Source organism: Amblyomma maculatum, chromosome 8, assembly GCF_055883805.1.
Source record: "Amblyomma maculatum isolate TAMU_Amacu chromosome 8, ASM5588380v1, whole genome shotgun sequence".
Lineage (NCBI taxonomy): Eukaryota > Metazoa > Arthropoda > Arachnida > Ixodida > Ixodidae > Amblyomma > Amblyomma maculatum.
In genome coordinates, this window is record NC_139351.1 from 100,672,860 (window position 1) to 100,694,939 (window position 22,080).

The window sequence follows — 22,080 nt, forward strand, 5'->3', positions numbered from 1 at the left end:
TGGCCACTGCCCACCAGACGGCGTGGCAGCTGCAATGTCCCTGACGTCAAGGTTTGCCAAGGCCGACTACCACGACAGATTTGAGATGCCCTTATGAAAAAAATGTGGCTCCAATCCACGCTGTGAAGGTGGTTGGACAGCGATGCTGTAAAATGACACCCAATTATCCATTGCAATGTCACTTGAAAATTCGCACATGTGGCTCTACAAATTCTGGTATTTTTACTTTCCATGGTCTACCCGTGGCGGCCTGGAATGAACTGAATGAGTTGTTAGACCGGTCTCCCTGTTAGATATGAAATTGTGGTGACATCACTAGCGATTTATATGCTGTTGGGTACTTTTCCACTCGGAGTAGCTTACGAAACTTCAATCTTTACTGGGAATCACACGCGGGGAGATAGAACATGTTTTGCATTGTTTTCAGGCGCCGTTATAATACATTATGCTGTTTTCACTTCACATGAGGGCTCTGAATGACGCTAATCTCTTTCGAAGGTCTGGCCTTTTTTGCTTACGACAAAGATGAAAATTTCCTTGGATGGTAGAGGTATACAGCCCAGATTGTGTCTTTTTTTCGGTGAAGTTAAGCATTAATGAATCTTAATTACATGTTCCTAATCTAATTCGACACAAATCTTGCAGTTCTAACACCATTTTGGCTTTTTTTTTTGTATTTTGACATTCGCGCTACTTGCACATCCCCGTGGCTATATCAATGTCTGCGCAATTTTGATGAAAATTCCGGAGCCTTTCAGTATGGCACCTCTTTCTTTGACTCCCACCTCCCTCTCTTCTTTACTGCATGGTTTAGGTGTCTACTGAGAAGTGTGACAGATACACGTGCCTTTCCTTTCCTCTAAACCAAATTAACAATTTATCGGCCCCCGGAAGTTACACCCCCTTATGGTTACAATGACGAGAGGTTGCTGGTACTACTCCCTCACACATGATAAAGCTTGATTCGACAAACCACGAGCAGTTTTGTGTGCATTAACCCAACAAACCGTTTAACACCAGTCCAAACCTCGGGTGACCAGTGATTAGACAACTATTTTGAAACAAATGGATCCCATCTTCCCTCCTCCCCCTCATGACCTGCCATTTTTTGCTTACAACAATGACACGAAAATTTCCTTGGACGATAGTTGCTGTAAAAATTAGATCTTAAATTGTTGTGCCATGTTTCCCAGTACAACAGCTACATACTTATTAATTGTGTATTTGTTCATTTGGGTTAAGAACTTTCAATTTCTAGAAAACAAAAAGGAGTAGCGAATAAAAATCAGGTGATTGCCGTCCCTTTCAGTGAGGATTCTCATTATTGACAGGCAAGTACAATATACCATCACAAAAAATGACCACGAACGTCAAAGCTATGTATAGAACTAGGCTTGTTTAGACATTTGCCACAAAGCAGCACTAAATTTTTCTAGAAGAAAATAGATGACATAATTCATGCAGTCCTTACAGCTTGCCAAATATTTTGCACAAGCCATAGCAAGGTTACGCACACCATCGTACCGTTCTCACTAGTCTTGACTTGTTTCTGACACTCGGCTAGCTTCTGCTCAACCTCTTCTATTCGCTGTCGTGTCCGGGCCAGCTGGAAACAATCATACCATAAACAGAAGCATTATTATTTTGCTTTACAAATGCGCACTATATGATATGTTGTTGTTACGACACAACCAAATGTCTTCTTGGCAACAGAAAAGCTCTATGCTAAATGTGGAACCACTCCCCAGGCAAGAATACTAACTAGGCTAATTTTAGAGGCTCCCTGCTAAGTGCAATTTCAGTGACAATGGCTAACAAAAATCTTAAAGCAAGGGCAGCCTCACCTGCAGCACAACTTGAGTAAAAAAGTTTACTTTTTAGAAGTCACAGTGAAATTATACAGCACAGTACAAAATGACGAGTTTTCCACTAACAATAATTATATTATTTCTTGCCAAATTTTAGCACATGGAGGAGGTCAGTTGGGACTAGCACTGAAGAAGAACCGGCAATAACAGCATTAAAGGGCAACTTTTATTTTTATTTTTATTATTATTATTATCATTATTATTATTATTATTATTATTATTATTATTATTATTATTATTATTATTATTATTATTATTATTATTATGTGATGTTAGGAAGTTAGTGAGAGACCGGAAAGCGTGGCGTGACATGGTCCATAGGGTCACGAAGAGTCGGACACGACTGAACGACTGAACTGAACTCCACCCTCTGGTCGAAAATATTTTCTTCCCAGGTGACTGTGAGGCTTCACCCCCAGAACGCAAGGCTGAAAAAGATGTTTTTGAGAAGAGTAATTAATAACGCAGTTATAGCCACCGCAATAATCCGATTCTGTTGTGTTTATCTCCTCCCGTTCCCTTGCAAAGATTTTTCACTCTTCTGCCCGGTCGTCTAGCCTCCGCAAGCCAAATTCCCCTTCCTCCTCCGAGTTTGGCGGGAGATGGGGCGTGGCACTTTACGTGCGCGAAGACGAAATGGGCAAGGGAACGCACGCCGCTGCATTCATTGCATTCAGTTTGGCTGTGGCGAGGGAAAAAAACGTGCAGTGAGCAGCGGACAGAATTAGTGGTGTATGCCTATCCTTCAACCGTCAGTCAGTGAAACGGACCAATGGATGTCGTTACTATATTGACGTCAACCTTGCGGCTCAACAGGCCAGCGTAGAGAACGGGGAAGCTGGTTTCCGAAGGAGAGGCTGAGATTTGTATTTCTTTTTTTTGTATTTCTGCTGCTTTGCGGCGCGCATATCGATCTAGCATTTTGCACAGACTATCTCCGGTACCTGATCGAAGCGCTGGGTTTCTTTGCTTAAAAGGTCATACCCTGGGCAGTGGCCCTTTAAAATGACCCTTGTAAACCCCCTTGGAAGAGAGCACTGAAGTTTGTAAATTTCAAAACAAGCGATGACGGCTATTCAGGAATAATCCTAAATGAAAATAAAGTTGCAGTGATTCTCTGAAGCCCACAAAGTCCACAAGAAAGCAGTACTACCTCCAATACTGTGCGTCACTCTTTCGATCTTAGCAATGAAAGCAAACTCTGCTTGAGAGCATCGCAGCACGCAAAATTGAGGAAGCCTAAGCCGAGCGATGTACCTCAGCCTCCTTGTTCTTGCTAGCCAGTTCAAGGTCATCAACCTTGCGCACAAGACTCTGAACCTGCTGTTCCTTTTCGGTCAGCACATCTTCCTGCTTGGTGATGACCTCCGACCTGCAAGTCAAAGTAGTCTTTTATTCACCCAGCAACAAGGGTTTCCTAGGCTGAGCACATAAAAAGGTAAAATATCCAACTTAATGTTGGACCGGAGAAGTTCTCGTCTCCTTATTCATTCCTGTCCAGCTCAGGCTCCTGGCTTTACAACACCTCTGCAAGGTGACGCCGAAATACGAAATTTTTCTGAGGTGAAGAAATCAACATAGAACCACTGAGAGCTCAGACCAGGCCTGCGAAAGCTGTCCTACCCCCACCAAGCAAACTGCCATCCACAATCTCGTGTTCCAGACTGTTTTCCTTCACTCCACTCGTTTTATGCAGAAAAACTCAAGCTTCTCAGTGGACACCTCAAGCGCATCGCCAGAGCGACAGACACGACAGCACAAATGAAATACTCTTGTGTGTGGTACGCCTTTCCTCCTAATTATTTCATGCTTTTATCTACTGGCAATGGGGAGATCAAATGCGATGCTAGTGCAGTAGCACTGCTTCACTCAAATCGTCTGTAACACGTGACCTTGGGTGAACTCAGTGAAACTGAGCACACAGCAACAGTCTACCCACAGCCAAACCATGCAGACCACAGTAACCTCCAAGGGTCACCTGCGTGGACATTTGGACATCGTCCCACCATAGTGGAATTGATTTTTGATCTTTGGGTTTACTCCTGACCTTTAACCTACACACTTTCCCATAAATTTGCCAGTTTAGCGATGGTTAAACCACCACAACTAATTTCGTGGATATTTTTTTTTCAGCCTAATGCTCACTGGAAATGACCTGTGACCAAACGAAATAAAGGTTCTGCAGGTCAGCAGATGCATGCCTTAGGCGAAGCTTGGCGTGATAGGTCCTGAGCTCCCCTTGCAGCCGCTTGATGATCTCGTTACCCTTGACGATGTCGTCCGAGAGCGTCTTGACAGCGGCCTCGCGCCGACCCAGCTGTGCTTGCCGTTGCTCCAAAAGTACTTCGGCCTGTCTCTGCAAGAGTTCAACAAGAACAGCAACTACCTTCAGGGTGGCTTTAGTATCTGCAGGTACAATGAAGCACACCCAATATCATGCCTCTTAAATATCCTAGCCTAAAAGAAGACAATAAAATTATAAAATGGTGTCAACAATAACCCTTGGTGGGCATTTTCTGATCTTTGTGACTGAATGCCTCCATTTTTGCTAGGTCGTACAACAAAGAAAGGTCGGGAGTGAAGAAATATCCGGAATTACAGGCAAGTTCGGTCTTGGTGAGCCAAATGAAGCTGGGCAGAGGCTAGTAGAGTTCTGTCAAGAAAACAACCTGACCATAGTGAATACTCATTTTCAACAGCACAAGAGGCGCCTGTACACATGGATTTCACCGGACGGTCTGTACAGGAATCAGATCGATTATATTATTTGCCGGCAGAGATGGAGAAGCGCTATACAAGCAGTAAAAACAAGGCCTGGGGCCGATTGTGGCACCGATCATCAGCTTCTTGTTGCCAAAATTAAGCTTCGATTGAGGAAAACGCAGAAAAGTAGAAGGCCTTTCAGGTATGATCTGGATCAGATTCCATTAGAATATGCTGTGGAAGTGAGGAATCGATTTCAAGAATTAGATCTAGAAGACAAAGAGCCCGAAGAGATGTGGACTGATGTTCGTGATATAATACAAGAAGTTGCTACTAAGGTAGTTCCAAAGCAAAAGAAATGCAAAAAAGCAAACTGGTTATCTGAAGAGGCTTTGCAAATAGCTGAGGAAAGGAGGATGGCAAAAGGTATGGGGGAAAGAGAAAGATACAAGGTTCTCAATGCGGATTTTCAGAAAATAGCAAGGAGAGATAAGAATGCCTTCCTGAACATACAGTGTCAAGCAGTTGAGGACAACATCCAATTAAGGAACACAAGAGCTCTGTATAAGACAATCAAGGATATCAAAGGAATCTTCTGTGCTAAGCTGGGCGTGATAAAGGACAAACGAGGCAAGGACCTCACTGAAGCCTCAGAGATAAAGAAGAGGTGGCAGGAATACACAGAAGAACTGTACAAGAAGGACCCGGATGTGCAAACCCAACATAGGACGGTTGTGATTACGGATGTCGAGCCGGGCATCCTGAAGAGTGAAGTTGAATGGGCCTTAGCCAGCCTTGCTAAGAACAAAGCTAGCGGAATTGATGGTATTCCAGCTGAGTTGCTTCAAAACCTCAACCACGACGCTGTTAACACACTGCATACATTATGTCAAAAGATTTGGACAACCCTGCAATGGCCACAGGATTGGAGAAGGTCAGTTTACATCCCCATTCCAAAGAAAGGCAGTGCCAAAGATTGTTCCAACTACCGCACGATTGCGCTTATTTCGCATGCTAGCAAGGTGATGTTAAAAATCCTGCAAGGTAGGCTGCAGCAGTATGTGGATCGGGAGCTTCCGGACGTGCAAGCTGGGTTTCGCAAGGGCAGAGGAACTAGAGACCAAATTGCCAACCTTCGCTGGATCATGGAAAAAGCAAGAGAGTTCCAGAAACCCATTTACTTCTGCTTTATTGATTATGCGAAAGCGTTTGACTGCGTAGATCACAGCAGATTGTGGCAAGCTCTCCAAGAGATGGGAGTTCCAATTCACCTCATCTGTCTCCTCAGGAACCTTTATGAAGGGCAAGAGGCCACAGTCAGAACTGGGCATGGTCTTACTGATTGGTTTCCGATTGAGAAAGGGGTGAGGCAAGGCTGCATACTGTCGCCCTGCCTATTTAACCTATATGCAGAGTGCATCATGAGGAAGGCCGGTCTGGACGAGTCATCAGCTGGAGTGAAGATTGCTGGAAAACGTATCAACAACCTTAGATATGCGGATGATACCACTTTAATGGCAGAAAGTGAAGTGGAACTCAAGAGACTACTGATGCGCGTACAAGAAGAGTGAGAAGTTTGGGCTTAAACTGAACATTAAAAAGACGAAGATAAAGATAAAGAAGACGAAGATATCTTGGACTTGATAGGGCGTCTTGCCCTATCAAGTCCTGGAGCATCAATGGACAAGAAGTGGAAGCTGTGACAGATTTTCTGTTCTTGGGCGCCAAGATTACCTCGGAAGGAGACTGCAGCCATGAAATTAGGAGACGCCTGCTTCTGGGAAAGAGAGCAATGGTTAGCCTTGACCGCCTAGTAAAGAGCAGAGACATTAGTCTGCCAACCAAGATCCGTATAACCCGTGCTATGGTCTTTCCAGTTGTGATGTATGGATGCGAGAGTTGGACTGTGAAAAAGGCTGACCGCCGAAGAATTGACGCGTTTGAATTGTGGTGCTGGCGAAGACTCTTGAGAGTTCCTTGGACTGCCAGAAGATCAAATCAGTCGATATTGTCGACCATAAACCCTGACTGCTCATTGGAGGGTCAAATTCTAAAGTTAAAGCTCAGCTACTTTGGTCATCTGATGAGAAGAGAGGAGTCGCTGGAGAAAGATTTGATGTTGGGAAAGGTTGAGGGTCGCCGGAGAAGGGGTAGGCAGCGAACGCGATGGTTAGATGGCATTCTCAAAGCATTGCAGATGAAGCTATGTGATGTTAAGAAGATAGTGAGAGACCGGAAAGCGTGGCGTGACATGGTCCATAGGGTCACGAAGAGTCGGACACGACTGAACGCCTGAACTGCGTCTACAACAAAGAAACATAAAACCAAGAAGCAGAGGTAGCATTCTTGTCATTCTGCACTCTGACCTTTCGCATGCAGCGGAAGCAAAATTACATTTAAAATGTAATTAAATCATGTTACTAATTAGTTCAATAAGCTGCACGAGTATAATTCAATTACATTACTAACGTTTGCTCACAAAAAAGTTATGTCATTGCATTACAATTACTCGTGAAACAATGTATTTGGGTTGAAATTTCGTGCATACAAAGAGGCACATTAACCACAGCTCATGAGATGGGAGCTTTTATGATTATCGATCACCACCAAACCCAAACAATTTATACTGCTGCTATAGAATAAAAAGCTCGATCACTGCCAAGAAATCCCAAAATCTCACATCAAGGTGTTGTGCAGGCCATTTTGTAGGCATGCAAGCAATCAGCCTACAAGTTTAACCTCAAAATGTTGAAAACAAAATGTTTGTTTGTTACACTAATATTATCCACCCTTGAAATGAATTTTGTTGTTTTTGAAAAACTGTATAGTATTCATGCAATATTTAGGAAGCTGGCGTTGGTTCTTTTTGTACTGCTGGCAACAATGATGTAGTGTTTTGGAGCCAGTGCTGTCTTTTTTTCTGCAAAACGGTTGTGTATGTTCTGAAGTTGCATACTTTTTCAGCAATTATAGAGCTGTGATTTCATTCTCCAGTCGGTTGTTAGGAGCATCTCACATTCCTTCGTGCATGCTGCCACCACTTGAAGGGCTTCGAAATCTCGCTACTATAGAGTTCTGCGCTGATCTGCTTGCTCAATATCTACTACTGACTTGATGGCCACTCAAACCACTTCTATAGCAGCACTCTGTGGCATTTGTGTCGATAAAATATTGGTTCGACGGGCTTAGAAACACCCATGTGGAATTTACTGCATCGCAGAAGCAAATGAGCTTCAAAGTGGAGGTCGAGGGGAAAAAAAAAGGAAAAAAAAAAAAAGGAGCAAAGGTGTCCTTGGTCATATTGAATACATAGCTGTGTTGCTAACACAGATGACGGCAGCCCAATGTTCTATACAAAACTCTAGGTACCACTAAGGAATTATAAAATCACTCGTCCCTCTTTACCAAGCAGTGAACTGATAGTTACACCTCCATGTCACGAACCTCCACGTAGCGAAATCTTCAATATTTAGAAGTTTTTTAATTCTCCAATGCTGCCCCCACTGATATGTGTGTATTTGAAAACTCCATGTAGTAGATAAGAAAAAATAGTGGACACTTTACAATTTCGTTATAACCAGGTTTAACTGTATACAGTCGTGACATTCCGATTTTAAAGAAAATGCCATTCGCATCAACTGAAGGCACTGTATAAATTACTTGCTCACAGTGGCATCTCTGGAGTTAGGCAACCCAGTGCTATGGCCTGGCGCTAACAAGTCAGTTACAGCAAAATGGTTGGTTTGTGGGGTTTAACGTCCCAAAGCAACTCAGGCATTGAGAGACGCCATAGTGGAGGGTTCCGGAAATTGCAACCACCTGGGGTTCTTTAACGTGCACTGACACTGCACAGCACACGGGCGCCTTGCTTTTCGCCACCCCAGCAGGGTCAGTTACAGCAAAATCTAAAAGTAGTTAGTACTGTGAGTTGTGCGCCACGCTGGTCAACTCACACTCTCTCAGTAACTCCCTCTCCTCCAAAAAAAGCAGAGAAAAACAAACACCAAAATATCTTCTAGAATGTGACATTCATATTTTTTTATCTTTCCACCAAACTCCGTCGCAGCCAACGTTTCTCCTCCCTCACTTATAGGACAAAAGTGTAGCCAAGTACTCGCCACTTTCCCTGTGCTCAAGCTACAGACTAGCGGCATCTTGCTGTCAGAGCTGTTCGTATGGTTAGAAGTCTCAAGCAGGTTACTTATTTCTTCAGAGGTTGTCCACCTCGTCAGCCTCCGGTTGAATATTTTTGTGCCTTATGCGTTTCCACCTCCTTAAACTGTGTCTCTTGGCTGAAGAGTGCCTGGGCGTGCACTCCTGACTGGCCATCTTGAACTCTAACATGCGCCATCTGCCTTGGTGACAGCCCAAGCCCAGTCTTGCTGTTTAGAGCAATGCTCGCAATACGGGTGACAAACAGGTAGTACCAGTAGTCTCGGATGCACAGAGCCCTTTATGAATGCATAGCCCTACCTGAATCTATCTGTACCTGCCGACCTGTTACAATGGCGCAGATAGCTGCACACTGCTCTGGCTTTCGAGGCACCCTGCCTAGCATATGAGAGCATCAAGATTTGGCTAAACAAAAGGGCAGCTGTCTATTTTAATAAAAGCTACTTTGAAAGTGATTACTCAATTCTGCTGCGAAATCACCGCCGTAAAGTAAGTAACTAATTATACACATTACAATACTACTGCACAAGAAAAACAATTACATTGGAAATCACAAAAAAAAAAAGTGAAATGAAATTACAGTTATTTCATCACACTAATTCAGTTACAGCTGGCTCTTTAAAATGGTATGTAAATGATACACTCAATCCGGGACACACACCTTTTTCTGCTCGCAGCTCTCAAGCAACTTCTTGGTTTCGGCCAATAGCTGGGACTTCTCCATCAGCTCAGCCTCCAGCTTGTCCAGGCGGGATCTGAGAACACTGGCGTCCTTTTCGTTGAGCTGCTTGTCAGCCTCAACTGAGTCTTTTTGCCTGCAAAGAACAAAATGCTTTTCTTTTCATGCTTGTCAGTATGACCATGATGCCATACAAGAGAGAAACAATTAGCGTCACTTTTGTGAGGGGTCTAACGTCCCAAAGCAACTCAGGCTATGAGAGACGCCGTAGTGGAGTGCTCCGGAAATTTTGACCACCTGGGGGTCTTTAATGTTTTCTGCAGAATTGAAGTGCGCAAACAGTAGACAATCCACAGAGAAGACAAGGACAGGCAAAGACAAGGTGGATTGCCTACTACTGTTTGCGCTCTTCAATTTCGCAGAAAATCATGAACCATCTAGGCCCAACCGAAATTTTACTGAAGCTTTTTAATGCGCATTGACATCACACAGCACAAGGACGCCTTGCTTTTCGCCTCCATCGAAAAGCGGCCACCATGGCTGAAATCTCATTCCGCATCCTTGGGCACAGTAGTCGAGTGCCCTAACTACTGCACCACCGTGACAGGGCGCTTCTGTCAGGTGAGAGAGGATTTAGAAATTGTCCAAGAAACCTCAAAGGATGCTGAGAACAAACTAAAGGAAGCCTGCATTGACAGACTGCTGCAGCCTAACAGCATAGTCACTGCCTTCTCTGGAAGCGGATCTCTTGTTCAGCAAAGGGGAAAAGAAAATAGTGTGAAGTTGTCGCCATCACTGATACAACGCAAGCAAACTGTGATGCTTTGGTGCGGATGTCAGGACCCAGTGGGCTACATTGGCATTCACAACAAAATGGTAATTCTTCATAGGTGCACTTCAGTGCACCTATGGAGAATTTAAACCAAGCAACAAGAAAAAAAATTTTAAACATTAATTTTATAGGGCAATAAATACATGTCTTGCTGCCAGATCTATCGCCTCAATATAACGAAGAGCCATATAATAAAATTTTATTAAGAACAAAGACTGGATGACTTTCAGTGTAAACCTTTTAATGTTTTTATGGATTCTAGAGAAAAATCCTTCCAAACCTAAGTGCATTAAGGTAGTTAAAGAGTGAAAAAGTATAACTGAAAGGTTTCTTTCTACTAATTCACTTTTTTCTTTTACACCTTGAGTGCAGCCTACAGACCAACTAAAACGTGGCAGAAGACCGTTTCAACCATCAATGGATTTCTGAATCGATGCTACATGTTGTGACAACGCATTTTTTGTTTACCCAAATACAAATTTTCTGCCTGTCGTTTTTTTTGCAGTGTAGCTGACCTATACACGTGTACACTGTGAACAGGTTATCATATCAAGAACTCATTGTTCAGCAACCTCAAAAAATAAGATCGTCATTGCAATCGTAGTAGTTGTTCATGGTGTGCGAGAAAACAAACAAGGTCAGAACAGACAAAGCAGCTGTGAGGCAAGAAAAGTACAAAAACTTTTTGACATAGAAAAGCTGAAGGTTAGGGCATGAGACTGACAATGTATGGCTTGCTACTTAAAGAATTGAAAACAATGAAGCAGTGAGGGCATTCTAAAAACTGATGGGAAAGGAAATATGCAGAATAGCATGTAATTTTTAGTTGTTACCAAAAATAGCTGAGATATGAACTGTGTTTCTCAAAGAACCAGGTACATAATGGGACTTCACAACACAAGGGAGACTTCCCCTAAAACGAACTTTTCGTTGCATTGCTGAAAGAAGAGGGTAAGTAGCATTTAAAATTTCTGCCTTAATCATCCACAGCAGCAGGGGTGGAGGGCCGCTGCGGTCGTTTTGCGATTGCCTGGCATCATATAGGCGATCGTTTGGGTCCACTATGCACCGCGCAGTTTTCCAACTGTATTATATTTAAGAACGTTGATAGGTGCCTTCCTGCCTACCACGGGCAATGCTGGCATCTTCACATCGCGCACCGGTAGAAATGGTGGCACCCTGGTTTTTCTGTTCTGGCAAAAAAGGTCCCGAAGAAAGCACGTTGCTGTGAGACAGCTTCCCTCTGCACCTTGGAGTGGAGCTGTGCAAAAGCTATCTCATGGGGTTGCATTTTCTTAGTTGGAAAAATTTTATGCATATTTCTTTCCATGAAAATGCTGTGCAGAGGCCCCTTATGTACCGCTGCCCGAGGTCGTCACTATTTGTGGTCACTATTATTCTTATCTTCAGCCCACTCTGCCTGAAACGTTTCTCTGTCATGTAGCGGTGACAATGCCGTTGGAGACAAATGAGGAGGCTTTAAATTCACAGAAATAAACTCTTTACTGAGCTGATTTGCACCCGCAAAAGAAGCAATCAGCGGCGGAATAGCAACAAGCATGCTCGGCGGTCGTCCTACGAATGCCTGTTTCACTTGTCAGCACTCAAGTTAAAGGCAGAGAAGAAACATCTAAATAAAGCCGCAAACTGTGACTAGCATAACCTGGAACATCGTCGAAACACATGCAAGTGGTTGGAATCCTTCGAGATACATCTTGAAGCATCTTCTGCAACAAAGGAAATGATAAAGCTGCATCTCGCGATGACTATGAGCAAACAAGGAATACATAATCGATTTGTGCACTACAATCGCACTGATAAGGCTACATGCCAGCGGCTGCTAAAACAAAAAACAAATAGAGCTTTGAATGGTTAGCAGCACTATAATCCTTTCGCTAATTAATAAAAGATGCATGCGCTAAAAATGTGCAAAATATGCATGTGTTTTGCCAATTATTCTCGAAACTATAGAGCCTCTAATACCTCTAATTTCTGACATTTCTGATTTTTTTTTCCAAGCACCTGTTCTCAATGCCTATCTATCGGAGCCAAAAACACTGCTAGGTATGCACTGAAACTAATAGTATTTCATCTAAATGCTGGAGAAGCAGCCTACATTTCAGACTAGTAGTTCTCCCCAAACATTATGCAAACAGGCAAGTAGGAGAAAAATATTATTTCATGCACTGTTTTTTTTTTCTTTGCACTTTACTCATACCAAGAATTATTGCTATAGCAATTCATGCCACTGAAACATGAATGCAATTATTTTTTTAGTGATCTAAACCTTTTTTTTTTTATCATAAGCCAGCGGATTACAGTGAGAACATGTGGTTGGTTGTGAAAACCAGCCAGCGGTTATTCCTATGAGAAAGCAACCACATGTTCTCAGAGTGTTCGCCTTATCCAAGAATTCGTCTTAATGGGAGTCCACCATTATCACGTGGATTGTGAGGACAGTTGCTTCCCACCAATTGAGACATGAAATGTGCAGCTCACCTAGAAAGAACCTCAGCTGTTCGCTGGCATTGACCCACGGTAGCTTCCAGCGTTGTAACCTTCAGAGAGAGGTCTCGGCAAGCTTGTTCAGATTTCGCTAGCTTCTCCTGAAGGTCCTGTAAAGTGGAAATGGCAGCCCAGCCCATAAAAATACACTGTCATCACCATCAGCAGCATCATAATCAGCCCAGCTATGTCCTCTGCAAGGTAAAGGCCCCTCTTATCGGGCAAAAAATGCACACCAGTGTTTCCTATAATAATTATGCAGTTGGTCTTCAACAAGCCATTCACAGAATCATTACTCTCACTTGCAACATTAGGGCAGTTTTTAAAACAGTTTTGAACACTCTAAGGCTGCATCAGACATAAGCTATCAGACCTACAGGGTGGAACACCCCGACGGCAGAAAAATGAAGGCACTGAGTACTTTTATTAGGTTCTACTAAAAATCTTGCACAAAAGAAAAAGGGAATGCTTATAATGAGAATTTCTTGATCGCAATTTTCATGCGCTGATTCTAAACGTGTAGATCATATTCATGTGAAGCTGCATCACATATCTATTTACATATTTATTTATTATACCTCAAAATTCCTTTGGAACATTTCATATTGCACACTAGATGAGAGGCACCTATGAAAAGAATCTGATGCTCAGAACTCACTAAAGTGCTTTTCAGTCAACTTTGCAGAAACAATGAAGCACAACAAAGGTAAAACTATGGTTGCACTCTCAAAGGAATGATTCGCGCTTGGAAATGTGACAGTGAATGGCTCACTGGCTTCATTAATGCACGGTCACACAGGTTAAGAAGATTCTCTGCTCCTCATACAAAGAGGATAAAAGAAGGTTGCACAGGTTTCATCTGCAACCATAAGAAACTGGGGGAATCGCTGACAGACCACTTTAGGGCTAATCTCACCTCTATACAGACACCACCATCACCTGCAACTATAAAGCTACACTCAAGTGGACACTGACTGTAATTGCTATCTATGCCCTTTTTATGTTTAGCAGTGCTATCTGTCGCTTCACTGTGCTTGGCAAACATTTGGTTTCAAACATATAATAGACAGTAATGAACGAGTGGAAACTATCAAAGCTGAGTGGAAACGGTGGAGGTGGTTGAGTAGATGAAGGAAGCTGAGGAGAGCTTGTTCCAAGATTGCAGAATGGTGAAATGAGCCGTGCCCTACCTTGTTCAGGGCCTCCTTGATGGAAACCTCAGCCTCTAGCACTTGAACCTGTTTCTTCAGGCGCTGCTCAGTTTCCCTGTGCTCCAAGTCTGACCGAAACTGCTGCTCCGAGCAGGCCTGGGTAATCACACAAGTCACACACTCTCAGCTAGTGTTGCCACAAACAAGGAAAAGAAGATGTAAATATAAGCCTTGCTGAAATAGCAAAATAAAATCAAATAGTAAAGTCAAGTCTCATAAGTCTGCCAATGGCAGCATTCTCTTCCTGCAGCTTACGTACCTGTATTACACAGGAAGGAAAGATTTACATGATTTAACTTGAATTTTAGGCATTAGGACCAGCAAAACACTCTTGCAAAATAAACAGAAACTCAGCTGTTGGGCCACCTGGGTCATAAAGCTATGCTCTGGAGTAAATCACAAAGTATGAATACTGTGCCTGCCTGCCAGCAGTTGGAGAGTTTAGGTTGCGTCAAAAGTAGAAACAAAGGGGCATGAGAAATCTCAGAATACTCTGTCATTGTTTGTTCATTTATGCACTGTCATGCTGAACTGACTGTCGTCACCACTGGAATGTGTTGCAATTAATATCATCAAGCACACTGCAGCCCATACTGTTTTGAAGGTGTGAACTCAGGCAAGATTCAAATTTTTGAAACTGATCGTTGTTATATAATACCACAACAAATAATGAGCACTCTGAAAGTCTGAGATGTTGCCATGCCGTCTGCACTTTCTCGTGCCCATATTACGTTACTCTCGGGGGACAAAAGAGAGTGACATTTAGCTAAATAATACAGTTATTTCTGCACATGTCTTTTCCTATGGTATTTCTACGCCTTGTTCTTTCGCATGCCTCCTTCTTGCGCAGTTAACTTTAATAATCGGTCCTTCTGTGGCTCAGCTAACCTTGCGCGCGCTCTCCCTCTCGGCCATCATCTCCCGCTTGTGCTGCTCCCTCTCGGCTGCCAGCTCCCGCTCGTGCTGCTCACGAAGCGAGGCCAGCTGGGAGGCATGAAGGGAGCGTATGTGCTCCACTTCCCGTGACTGTTCTGTCGTCACCTCCTGGTACTGGTGCAGCCGTGCATGGAAGTCCATCTCGGAGCTCTTCAGCGCTGCTTCGAGTTTCCTGTTTTCTTCCTGTAAAGGGGCAGGAAGTCAAAAGCTCACAAGGAAAACTTTAGGACACCCTTATGAAAAACATATCCAATTATCCGCTATAAAAAAAAATTTGATTGCTCCGTTTCTTGTGACTTGGTTCGTATTTCTTCAGTGGTAAAGGACATGTTTATCGCTTTTAAATTAGAAGAAAAAAAATACTCTCTCTCTCCCCCCCCCCCCCCTCCCTCCTTCCCCCTTTCCAACTTGACTCAAACTTGTGTAGGGTTCTGTGAATATCAAAAATTTTGAATAGCAAATTAAGTATTCACGTATTCAATTATTCAAATGAATGAAATAATGTCTTTTAGAAATTTTTTCAAGCAAATCTAATATGCAATAGACTTTTTGAGTATTTAATGAATAATTGGCACAAGTGTCAAATAAGGCCCTCCGTACTATTTTTGCTGCACAACTGTTCATCAAATGGCGCCCACACCGACGCCATGCACCATCCTGCCTGACGAATACTACACACTCCTGTTTGTACTTTTAAAACTTTTTTAATTGTTATACACATATAATCTTATGCTGATAAAGTTCACATACTCAATTCACTTTGCAGCCCCATCAGTGGAGTTAGCCTTGCGTCTTTTAACAGCCACAGCTGTAATTGCACAAGTTAGCACCACACCAGAGCATCACCGCAGGCGTGTCAACATTTCACTCTATTCCTTGTTCTGAGTAATTATTCACAAAAGCAGCAGATATTAATATAAATATTCAATTCACATTCAAGTCTGTGCTATCATTATTCAATTCGTGTTCGATTTGATCGGGACGCTACACTCATACTCGACTCAGCAGTGGATGTACACTATTCATACTCGATTCGAACTAAGCACTATTTACACACCCCTTAGGGACGTGACATGAATGAAGACACTGAGTGAACCGTAGGCACTGTGATCCCAAATGGCAAGTGGTCAGTGCTCTGGTTAAGCCACAGAGGTCCAGAAAAAAATATATACATACTGCAATACACTGGCTTTCAAACGACAAAAGGCTAATCCACGTATGGTTACACACGGAGCCGTTTGTTTATTACTATCAGTATGCAGCACACCCCTTTTATGTTTATCAGGCAAGGTCCATAATTCATGCCTAGGTCGTTCCAGAAGAGCAGCAGTTATGTGTGGCTGACATTACGATGTTTAGAGCTGCGACGCACTATGTATGCATGCTCTCTTAAAAGTTACAACAGTAACAGTAACAAGTAACATTTAAATGCAGTTCGATAGACAGTGCCATAGACTGACCACTGTCGCCACCATCATGGCTTATATATCTTGGGGCACATTTCCTCAGCAAAGAGCGGTTCTCTCAGAAAGCAGAAGGAAAAGTGAAAAAAAAAAAAAAAAAAAAAAAAAAAGAAAAAAAAAAGGAAAGAAAAAAAGAAGATATTGACTATGAATGGGTGCAATCCACAAGCCCATACATGTGCCCACGACTCTGTAGACAAACTTAAAAAGCTTTGCTTCTAAGCCTATACCTTGAGCAGCCGCATAGTCGTTGTCAAATGCTTTCGGATGACGGAGTCTGGTGCAGGAGACAGCTTGAGTGACAGGTGGACGAGGTGCTTGAAAGGGTTGGCCTCCACAATGTCTAAGATGGCTGGATCTGAGCCAGTTCGACCGTGCACCACCAGTGATAGCACGAACCGGGGACTCTCCTAGCACCAACAAGACATATGCGTGGCAGTTTTCATGTGAGTGATGCTTCTTAAATATTTATCAACATTAATCAGAGAATTGTAGAGGAAAATGATAAAGAAATCAATAAAAAGGTAGCAAGATGTGGCAAACCTACAATAAAAAACACGCAGTGGCTTCAGACAGAAATAAAAATAAAAAAAGAAAATGTCAGGAAATGATTCATGTCAGGAAAGAAATAGTTCACAAAGGTATGCAAGTAAAATACAGAATAAAACATAAATAGCTCTGTCATTCAACAAGAGTATCATTGACAAAAAAAGAAAAAGAAAGCACTATGTTGCCTGGCTATACAATAGATGCAGAAGACAGTGATAACATTAATTTTGATTTATTTATTGACAGACATTGCTAGTTTCAACAGGAAATAGTGGCAGGACAAGTGAAAATACAAACAAGAAGAGAAACCACCATATACAACATTATGAAAGTATTAGGCACTGTAACACCACATGCCCCGTTAAGCCATGATCAATGAAGGTTAAGCTCACAGCACACCATTAAATTGATTTGAAGGAACAGGAACTAGCGATATGCCTGAAATGGCTTGATGCCCAAGAAGCGACATGACACACATTAAGATTCCTTTTCTTTTTTTTTTGCCGGGCCAGTACTTTGCCCACATTTTCCACTAGCGTTATCATTTCCCAAGGGCAAAGACGACGCCTAATGGAAAAAAACAAAAAAAAACAATAAGCAAACAAACAAGCAGACATGATGACCCAACCTGCAGCAGTGTTCCTTCCTGGTGTATACAGCTTGGGTGACACTAGCACTGATTGCATGAACTAGTGGGAAAACACGAAGAGAAAATCAGAGAGGAGAAAAAAAATACAGAATGCACACCTTTTGCTCACATTTGGTACACAGCTCAAGGAGGTCAACAAACTTCTGCGGAAATGCCACAAAGTCCACGAGAAGACCCTGCTGTGCCTTGAGGCTGCGAGGTGCAGATGCAGTGAAAGGAAGTACCCTGGCATTATTTTTAGGAGGCGCTTTCAAACATTTTCCACTCATTTTTGGAGAGTTTTCCTTTCCAAAAAGGTGCAATTTTTCCAACATCTTTTTTCTAGGGGTGTGCAAATAATGAAATCTTCAAGTACAAATTGAATATGAATATGGGGAAAAAATGCTTTTGAATATCTGATCAATGAATAAAGAACATAAAAATTAGAAACAGCAATCACTGTTCATCTCTATTTTAAAATTCATGTGGCATTTGCAAATAAAATTAAACTAGAATTGCACAGAAGTATATACCTGCTGGAAAATCCAGTATACATTTTTATAAAATATTCTTTATGCCGGTTTTTTGCATAGCTAGTATGGGCCTGCACGAAACCGGGTGAAGCTGTCATATCGCTGCTGAATACAGTAAACTATCATTAATTCGACCTTCAGGTGACCAGAAAAAATGTCCTATGACTAGAAATTATCAAATGGGCATGAAAAAACTGCCAAAAACAATTTCCGTCGCAGAAAGTTTATCCGATGAACACCTGCACGATGGTTGTGTGCATTTGGAATGAAACCTAAGTGAGAACAATGAATTTTTGCTGGTTTCATTTTGCGCACGCTGTTGTGCCCTCTTAAAAAAAATGTGCCTGTCACACTTCGAGCATGCTTCACCGCATAGTTTACGAGGTCATACATTGCGGTGAACTGGAAAATATTCAATGTATATTTGACAATTTTTGAATATTCGAAAATTCCGAATATGTTTTTCAAACATCAATATGAAGCAAATAACAAACATATTCGATTCGCATTTGAACTTTCGAATATTCACACACCCCTAGTTTTCTCACAAACTTATTTTGGTCAAGTGGAATAAGTGCATTTCTTTTACTTTAAGAGCCTGCAGTCTTCTTTGCACAGCTTCCTGCCAATTTTCGCTATGGTACAAACCAGTATTCATTTAAAAAACAAATTGTGGCATGAAAGCTAAACATTTCAACAGATTCGTTTGTCTTGGGTTGGTAACTAAGTGAAACTTGAAAGTTCTCCAACTATTAAACCAGTAGGATCTTATTTTTGAAAAACTCGAAGTTTCGTAGCCGGCTGTACTCCTTCAGGGGTGATGCTGTATGCAGCTACTATAAGCAAATGAAAGCAGAGGCGAGGAGGGGGGCTTAAAGCCTGCATGGAGTCTGATGCCAGCAGGTGCAGCAATGCTCGCTGCTGTCTCTTTTCCTTTGTGAGATGGCCAGCATCGAATGAAGACCCTGCGGGCACATTCCAGAAAGGGGTCGCTTCTTGTACGTTGTTGTTTGTGGCCTTCTGTAAATGCCATGATCCAAGAAGGTGTCTTTTTCGATAATTGGTCTCTGTCTCCAGAATGGGTACTTCCTGGAAGTTTATTTTATAGTCGGAGTCGTCAGAATGTTCAGCTGTAGGGTTGCATTCTCTAAAGAAGTTTCGTACATCACTCTTAAGCTGTTGAATTTATTCTCCTAGGTTTTTTGCTTTGCCAATGCAGCTAGCATCACATTCAGTGCAGAGAATTTTGTAAGCAATGCCTTCGGCTCTTTCTCTAGGTTGTCTTTGTGAATAGGTAGCGTGCTCCGTGAAGTGTTCCAAGAGCTTGTGCACTACTTGAATGCCTCCTTTCTTCAACATACGGGCAACGGTTTTGATGAAGACTTGCATGTAGGGAAGAGTGACATATTTTTGAGCTGGAGTTGCTTGCTGTTGCTTGTTCTTTTCCCGGGGCCTACCATTCCATTTTTGGAGGTGTATGACTTTCTGGATAAAATGTTTAATGTAGCTGTTCATGGATAGCTTTTTGAATATCATGCCATCCTTCAGGAAGGAGCCAAGTTGGCTTTGAAACATTGGGTTTCTCTAAAATAAAAGAATTGATGGTTGGAAAATTTTTAAGCTTCATTTAAGCAGGGCTCTCGAGCCAAAAATTACGGAAAAAATAAAGACTTTCTATTAATTTATTCAGTCCCTTGGCCATTCATTCCACTTTATAAGGTGCAAACGAACCAAATAAATTTTATCTCTATTAATTTTTTTATTGTTTGCTCAAACTACAAATTTTTGATGTTTTGCTAATTTACAAGGATATCTTCACATCAAGAGCTGATAAAGGCATATTTATTATTGCAGCATGCGCCTAAGTGGTTAAGCTGTTGGGAACAAATTTCTCATTTTATGCTCGCTAATGTTTTTGCAGGCTCTAATTTAAATGGCTCATCAACCACTTTTTCTTACATCAAACTTCAAAAAGTTGTTAAATGACTAATATTTGACTAATTCCTATGTTATATTCCTTACACTATATACTATCAAGCCACATGTTAACAGTAGCTTTCTAATGAGTGGATTATTCTTTGTTGTTTCTATAAATGAAAGAGTGAAATTGTAAAATAAATTGAAAATGAAGTGTTAGATCAGAAAAGTAATTGCATATTTGAAATCAGCGCAAGAAACTGATTAAGACTGTGCACTGTCATTGCATTTACCTTCAGCATTCTTAAATTTTGGGGTGTCATAAAGCTACGAAGGATGTTGCAGTGGGGGGAGGACTCTGGATTGATTTAGACTATCAGGAGTTCTTTAATGTGCAGTGACATTGTCCAATCAATGTAAAAGTGCGCTTGCAACTTGCTTCCATCGAAATGTGGCCGCCTTGGTTGGGAGCAAATCCGCAACCTTGTAAACAACAGCCAAACAGTATTCATATTTGAAGCTGTAAATTTGGCACAAAACCTGAAACTGGGCGAAAAAATGAGCTACACCATCGCAAGCAACATTAGTTTCATACTTTCCAGTAACCTGTCTCAAAAAAAGAGTGTGTCATCAACCAAACACAGTTCAAGGAAATAAGGCGATTAAGAACGTGAAGGCACATCCGGCAAGGTGGTTGAAACAATGCTGTTCCTCAGACCTCTACGCACTGCGTCACCAACCCTTGTGTTCCATTCCTCATCCTCTTCTGAACTTAGTTCCAATTAGAAAATTTCTTCAAAAGACGTGAAAGACACTGCTTTGGAGCCGGAATTTTACTGCGAAGAAACATAACAGAAGAATGATATGAAGATGGCTGCCTTGCACACAACTCTATAGGTGCCTATAGCTTAAAGACTGATTAAATTATTTTATCATGACGGGGGAGCAGGCACTTTAGAGGTATAAGTTCAGGGTTTGCAGATGTTTTGAGCCACTGATTTAGACCTCAGATGGTGCTCATGGCAGCTGGACACAATTTTAGAGTAAATTTTAGATCACTGAATTTTGTCAGTACATGGTGGTGGTTTACTTCAAGGCTAACTGCATCGTTTCTTCTACATTCAGACTTTGCTGAAATTTTCGCGGTACGTTCTCTGCAGCTTTCTGGTCAATTGTGCCTAATTTCACAACAGTGCAATGTTTAGTCGCAGTGCAAATGAATTTTAATATTTCCAATTTTGGCCTCTGTCAGAGAGATTTCTACAGGCAAACTTGTGTGTGTATGTGTGTCTGAGGGGGGGTGATGTCACTGGACATACAACTGTTGATGTTAGCTCTGTTTTTGCTGACATGTTTGTGAAGGAGAAAATTTTGAGCTTGCTTCTAGTAATTTCACGCAGACAGAGACCCAAGCTGTTGCTAAGGGTTGCAAGTTTTGCCAGACAATGACAACAAAACAGGACGTCACTGGATAGTCTGTTGTGTCAGCATCGCTTTGTTTAAATATGGTTTTGGTTTACTGGTTTTTGCTCTCTTAAAATACTTCTCGGTATATTGAAAAACTGTTTGTTTTTGTACTGGAGATAAAGGATTCTAAGGTTTTAATTACTGATTCTGGTTTGATTACTAATTAAAAGTGTTCCAAAAGCCTTCAGAGTTGGCCTTTAATATTTAACCAAGGTGCTGCCACTCTGGAGCAAATGCTGGCAGTAACCACAAGGTTAGCCCTGTCAGTGGCCAGGATAACAACTGCCTAAACAAGACAACTGTTCCTTGTTTGAACCCATCAGGAGGGGATACAAGATACAAGGATGAGCCAGGCTCACCACTGGGAAATTTCACACTAAATGCCTCGACCAGTGAGGCTTGTTCATTGTATGGAGGGGTTAATACCACCGTTTGCAAGCCCATGACTCTTTCTGCCTCCTCTCAGCACTGGTAGCAAGTTTGGAGATTCACAGGAAACATAAGCAATCTAAAGACTGCTCAGCTCATCATACAGGGTCAACCTGTGTGTTCTACATTTTTTCTTTTTTTGTAGAGACTTTACAGCATTACTTACAATAATGCATGTAATATTGAA

At 42.0% G+C, this 22,080-nt stretch overlaps 1 protein-coding gene across 4 annotated transcripts in view; it reads right to left on the reverse strand.

Annotated features, from left to right (window-relative positions):
* LOC146181985 (spindle assembly abnormal protein 6 homolog) overlaps window positions 1-22,080 on the reverse strand; it is a 32,493-nt gene that overhangs the window by 5,456 nt on the left and 4,957 nt on the right. For all 4 annotated transcript variants that reach the window (XR_014700322.1, XM_084576989.1, XM_084576987.1 and 1 more), the window contains exons 5-13: window positions 17,667-17,760; window positions 16,601-16,780; window positions 14,860-15,090; window positions 13,951-14,067; window positions 12,755-12,870; window positions 9,406-9,559; window positions 4,070-4,224; window positions 3,126-3,240; window positions 1,525-1,606 (exon numbers count right to left, since the gene is read on the reverse strand). Coding sequence is in view for 3 of the 4 variants with exons in the window: in XM_084576989.1 (XP_084433115.1) it covers window positions 1,525-1,606; window positions 3,126-3,240; window positions 4,070-4,224; window positions 9,406-9,559; window positions 12,755-12,870; window positions 13,951-14,067; window positions 14,860-15,090; window positions 16,601-16,780; window positions 17,667-17,760 (1,244 nt within the window). In the remaining variant the exon portion in view is untranslated. The remainder of the gene's footprint in view (window positions 1-1,524; window positions 1,607-3,125; window positions 3,241-4,069; window positions 4,225-9,405; window positions 9,560-12,754; window positions 12,871-13,950; window positions 14,068-14,859; window positions 15,091-16,600; window positions 16,781-17,666; window positions 17,761-22,080) is intronic.